Source organism: Mauremys reevesii, linkage group 1, assembly GCF_016161935.1.
Source record: "Mauremys reevesii isolate NIE-2019 linkage group 1, ASM1616193v1, whole genome shotgun sequence".
Classification (NCBI taxonomy): domain Eukaryota; kingdom Metazoa; phylum Chordata; order Testudines; family Geoemydidae; genus Mauremys; species Mauremys reevesii.
Window position 1 is genome coordinate 2,545,818 of NC_052623.1, and position 6,259 is coordinate 2,552,076.

General features: G+C 45.4%; 1 protein-coding gene across 1 annotated transcript; it reads left to right on the forward strand.

The window, feature by feature from the left end:
* Positions 1 to 4,503: 4,503 nt before the first annotated feature.
* Positions 4,504 to 5,457, forward strand: LOC120372500 (olfactory receptor 52R1-like). The gene has a single exon (XM_039489677.1). The coding sequence runs from the start codon at positions 4,510 to 4,512 to the stop codon at positions 5,455 to 5,457; it is 948 nt and encodes a 315-aa protein (XP_039345611.1). The 5' UTR covers positions 4,504 to 4,509.
* The last annotated feature ends 802 nt before the right edge of the window (positions 5,458 to 6,259 follow it).

Below are 6,259 nucleotides of genomic sequence, written 5' to 3' on the forward strand. Positions count from 1 at the left end.
TCTCTTGCTGAGTAGCTCACCTGCTCAACAAACCCAATACAATGTGGGAATGATGGGATAGAGAGTAATTTTGTGGTCCTTTCTGCTCTGCACAGCCATTAAACATCCCAGTTCCCTGGCCACAGGGATGAGTTTGCACCAGTATGCTGAGGAAATATGTCCCTCTTTCTTGTTCCTCCCCGGCTGATGGCCGCCAGCCCGAGGTGGCTGCATTCCACTGACACAAGACAACTTTGCTCAGACCCCACTGAGGTAAATCTCCCCATGCAATAGGAACTGAATAAAGATCGCAGAAGCCAGCTGTGTTTTAATGCACAAACACTGCCACCTCCTACTCTTCAATTTCAGGGCTATGGCTGTTAACATGGGGGCTGTTACCTGACTTGTATCCGATGGAAAGTAAGGAGGCCTAATCAAAGAGCCTTCAAAAATATTAGTGTTGGAAGGGACCTCAGGAGGTATCTAGTCCAATCCCCTGCTCAAAGCAGGACCAATTCCCAACTAAATCATCCCAGCCAGGGCTTTGTCAAGCCAGGCCTTAAAAACCTCTAAGGAAGGAGATTCCACCACCTCCCTAGGGAACCCATTCCAGTGCTTCACCACCCTCCTAGTGATTTTTTTCCCTGAATTTCCAACCTAAACCTCCCCCACTGCAACTTGAGATCATTGCTCCTTGTACTGTCGTCTGGTAACACTGAAAAAAGTCTAGATTCATCCTCCTTGGAACCACCTTTCAGGTAGTTGAAAGCAGCTATCAAATCCGCCCTCATTCTTCTCTTCTGCAGATTAAACAATCCTAGTTCCCTCAGCCACGCCTCATAAGTCATGTGTTCCAGCTCACTAATCATTTTTGTTGCCCTCCGCTGGACTCTTTCCAATTTTTCCAGATCCTTCTTGTAGTGTGGGACCCAAAACTGGACACAATAGTCCAGATGAGGCCTCACCAATGTCGAATGGAAGAGAACGATCATGTCCCTCAATCTGCTGGCAATGCCCCTACTTACACAGCCCAAAATGATGTTATCTTTCTTGGCAACAAGGGCACACTGTTGACTCATATCCAACTTCTCGTCCACTGTAACCCCTAGGTCTTTTTCTGCAGAACTGCTTCCTAGCCATTCGGTCCCTAATCTGTAACAGTGAATGGGATTCTTCCGTCCTAAGTGCAGGACTCTGCACTTGCCCTTGTTGAATCTCATCTGGTTTCTTTTGGCCCAATTCTCTAATTTTTCTAATTCCCTCTCTACCCTATCCCTACCATCCAGCGTAGTGTCATCTGCAAACTTGCTGAGAGTGCAGTCCACGCCATCCTCCAGATCATTAATAAAGATATTGAACAAAACCGGCCCCAGGACCAACCCTTGGGGCACTCTGCTTGATGCTGGCTGCCAACTAGACATGGAGCCATTGATCACTACCCGTTGAGCCCAATGATCTAGCCAGGTTTCTATCCACCTTATAGTCCATTCATCCAGCCCATACTTCTTTAACTTGGTGGCAAGAATACTGTGGGAGACCATATAAAAAGCTTTGCTAAAATCAAGGAATAACACATCCACTGCTTTCCCCTCATCCACAGATCCAGTAGCTGAGTAGAAGGATATTGAGCCCAAAGAGAACGGATGGCAAGGGTCAGTTACTCTAACCCCATGCCAAGATGCAGGATTTGTTGTGTCTTAGTCATCCAAGACTAATGGCTATCCACACCCCTTTGGAAAACCTCCAGTGAAGGTGCTTCCATGGCCTGCTGGGGTATCTGTACCATTGTACTCCTGTTCTTAAAGTTAGGAAGTTTTTTCCTCAGATTTCATCTAAATCTGCTGTGCTGTAGTTTGAACCCATTGACTCTTGTCCCACCCACTGTGGTGAGACAGAACAACTTTTCTCCATCTGTTTTATGGCAGCCTTGCAAGCAGCTGAAGACTGTTGTCATGTCCCCCTCAATCTCTCCTTTTCCAAATTAAGCATATCCAGTTCCCTCAGTCTTTGCTCATCTGGTTTGTATTCCATCCCTTGGACCATGTTCGGCTGTCGCCTCTGGATCCTTTCCATTTTCTTTACATCCTTCCTGTACACTGGTGACCCAAACTGGACACAGTGCTCCTGCTGAGGCCTAACCAACACTGAGTAGAGGAATACTATCACCTCCCATGACTTACATTCTATGCCTTTTATAAAGAACCCTTTATTACCCATTCTTTCTGACCAGGAATGTCTCGCTTGATTATTTTTTGGGTTTTTTTTCAGAAGATAAATAGATGAAGCTCTTGAAGTCTCTTACTGTCCAGCATTTTCTCCAGCCTCCACTCTTTTGGGGGGCTCTTTTCTGCACTCTCTCCAAATTTCAACATCCATTTTGAAATGTGGACCCCAGAACGGGATGCAGTCAATTTTACCAATGCCATGTGCAGAGGTAAAATACTTTCCCTGCTCCAACTCACCACTCCAAAGATCCAAAGATCCAAAGATCGCATTAGCCCTTTTGGCCACAGCATCATACAGGTAGGTCATGATGAGTTGATTGTCCACAATGACTCCAAAATCCTTTTCAGGGTCCCTGAGTTCCATAATACACTGCTGTAGTCTATGGGTCGGGCCTTTATTCCCTGTTCCAAGAGGATCACCTTGCATGTGACTGTATTAAAATATTTTGATTGCATGGGCCATGCTTACCAAATGCTCCTGATGAATCTGTCTGCCTGCCCTGGCCTCCTCATTGCACACACTCTGCCAATCTTTGATTCATCCACAAATGTTATCTGCAGTGATTTTATATTTGCTTCCATATCGTTCATGAAAATATTGAATAGCTTCAGGCCTAAAACTGACCCTGTACACCCTACTGATATTGTGCAGTGTTCAGTTTTTATCTAAATATTTTCCACTACTCAATGAAATGCATGAGAGAAATTGAAGTTTCTTGCATCTACATTGTTCCCTTGATCTACCAATCATATACGCTCATTAAAGGACAAAATCAAGGTTTTTTTGACAAGACAAGTTTTTCATAAACCATGTTGTTGACTGGCATTAATCATATTCCTAGACTTTTTTTAACAAATCCCCTAAAAGCTTTTCCATTGTTTACTAAGCTTCTCAATTTTTTTTTAAATTGACCTTAAATTTAAAGTATTAAAAAAAAAATTGACACAGAACTGTCCTGAGTTTGCCTTTTTTTTTTTTTTTGGCTCTGCTGCTGCCTTATCACATACCTCCGGTTCTGAGTGAGATGTGTGGTTGTTCGGTCAGTGCATAACTCTGGTGTTCGTCTCTCTAAGGTTCTATTGTAGATGCTGTTAAACAACCTCCCTGACAACTGATGGACTGGAAAGTATTCCATCCCTCATGTCATAGGAGTGCCTCATACTACTTCTTTCCAAATACAGAACAAATCTATTTCATGAACACATCTAAACTTTCAGGTAAGGGCCGGTTTCAGCTTTTTTGCCGCCTCAAGCGGTGAAGCCGGGAAAAAAAAAAGATGAAGCCGATCGGAAGTACTTCAGTGGCAGCTCAACCATGCCGCTTCATTCTTCGGGGGCAATTTGGTGGTGGGCCTTTGCTCCCTCTCTTCCTCCTCGGCTGCAGATCATAGAGGAAGAGAGGAACTGAGGGACCCGCCGCCGCATAGCCTCCAAAGACGCAGACCTGCTGCCCTTTCCATTGGCCGCCCCAAGCACCTGTTTACTTGGCTGCTGCCTGGACCCGACCCTGCCTTTAGCCTTGCCAGGCATAGATTTTCTCTGATGTCTTTAACATCCCTTATCAATTTTCATAACTTCCAATTCGTATTGCTCGCTGTCTATATTCCCTTTTCCCCATTTTTATATACTGCTTCCTCCCACCCCAAAAAACCTGTTTCTTTCCCTTTGCCACAGAACTGGGCTTTTAGGTAAAGTTGTCCACTTTCTTGATGGTGGAATCATGGATTTTTAGCTATCTAATAAACTCTTCTTGAAAAATTCCCAATTTTCATTCCCATTTTTATCTCTAATATTCCTCCCAGTCAGTTTTGCTGATAATTTGCCTCAGCTTTGGGAGTTAGCCCTTGAGCAGTAAGGGTCTATAGATAGCACTGGTTGGAAACTGTTTTCTCTTTCTCCATTTCAATGTAATCCATTCCATTCTTTTATTTTGTTCTCATCTATCATATACCCTATCCTTTCTCTCTTATCTAAACTAAACAGTCCCAGATGTGTAGGAATTATTAATGCAAGGAGCACCATAAAATAGGGAAATGGCATTAGTAGGGTCAATTTATCACATTTCATTTCTCTGAATAATGAAAGTGTCATTTTTCAGTGTGTGAAGGTGACAAAACTGCTTTACCCATGAGAACAGCCTCCAGTTGTGCATGTAGTGTCTCACATTAACATTGTCTCTTCATCCAGGCATTTGTACTTCAATCATCACCCTAGAGCCTGGGCACATACAGGAAGTCAGGAGAACATACGGTACGTGCAGGAGACACCGTTCTGCCTCAGAGTTGGACACCTTCTCCCCTACTCCATGTCAGATTACAACACCACTGACTTCACCAACCCCTCCATCTTCATCCTGCTGGGCATTCCTGGCCTGGAGATGGCCCATGTCTGGATTTCCATCCCCTTCTGCACCATGTACACCATAGCCATCTTGGGGAACATCACCATTCTGTTTATTGTGAAGATGGAGCCAAAGCTCCATGTGCCCATGTACTATTTCCTCTGCATGCTGGCCGTCACGGACCTGGTCCTGTCCACGTCCATTCTGCCCAAAACACTGAGCATCTTCTGGTTCAGTTACAGGGAGATTGATTTCAGTGCCTGCTTCATCCAGATGTACTTCATTCACTGCTTCTCAGTGATAGAGTCTGGGATCTTCATGGCCATGGCTTTTGATCGCTATGTGGCCATCTGCCATCCCCTGAGACATTCCACCATCCTGAGAAATTCTGTGGTGGCCAAGATCGGTCTGGCTGTGATGCTGCGTGGAATCGTGCTCATACTGCCCCAACCCTTACTGGGCAAACGGTGGCCATATTGCAGAACCAACATCATCCCCCACTCGTACTGTGAGCACATAGCCGTGGTGAAGCTGGCCTGCGCCGACATCAGTGTCAGTAGTTACTACGGTCTCTTTGTGGCATTCTTGGTGAGGGGTCTGGATATGATTTTTATCGCTGTGTCCTACACCCAGATCCTGAGAGCCATTTTCAGCCTCCCCACAAAGGACGCCCGGCTTAAGACTTTTGGGACCTGCAGCTCCCACCTCTGTGTCATTTTAGCCTTTTACATCCCAGGTCTCTTCTCCTTCCTCACGCACCGGTTTGGCCACAATGTGCCCCTGCATTTCCACATTCTCATGGCCAACGTGTACCTCCTGGTGCCCCCCATGCTGAACCCCATCATCTACGGGGTGAGAACCAGGCAGATCCGGGACAGGCTGCTCTGGCTCTTTACTCATAAAGGAACCTAAATCTTTCTCCTAGTGCTCTGGCTCTCAGATTGAGCTCTGTGCAGAGCTCACAAGGGACATGTTGCTGGGCCCTCTTCCTGACACACTTGTTGAATAGTAAGAGAGACATGGAACCTTGTCCTGATATTACTGTGCTGTGTCAGCATGACAGACTGGGGAATCAGCCCATTTACAATTCACTGGGTTGCCTCCTTTCTATTTGCTGGTAACTGGACACCCGGAAAACCCACCCCTTGCTCCATCTCTTCTCCCAAGGCTCTGCCCCTGCTCTTCCTCTTCGTCCCAAGGCCCCACGCTTATCACTTGCTCCTCTATTCCCCTCCCCCTGTCACTCGCTGGATCATTTCCACAACCCTCCTCCACCCCAGCTACAAAGGAGCCATTTCAGATTTTGGTGGGGGTGGCAACTTTAACCGTGATTCCAGTGGCTACTTAGACCTTTGAAAACTCTAGTTTTTTGGCAGATAGCTGAGCAATCAGCTGACAGGAGCACTGTGTCTAATTCCTGTAACAAAGAAATAAAATAAAATATATATTACACTCACTCAGCTCTAGTACTAAGTTGTTCTCACATCCTGTGGCAAATCAGTTAAGGGACATTGGTTAGCTTTAAAATGTTAATGTACGTTCTTACTTCATTAGTTACTTTGTGGAGATAGTGACCCTATCAGGACTCCTGGGTTCTATCTCAGCTCTGGGAGGGAGTGGGGACAAGTTGGTTACAGCAAGGGGCAGATACATCTTGTTGCCCGATCTCTGGATTATATATTAATAATATTGATTATTTAAGAATCCCCAAATA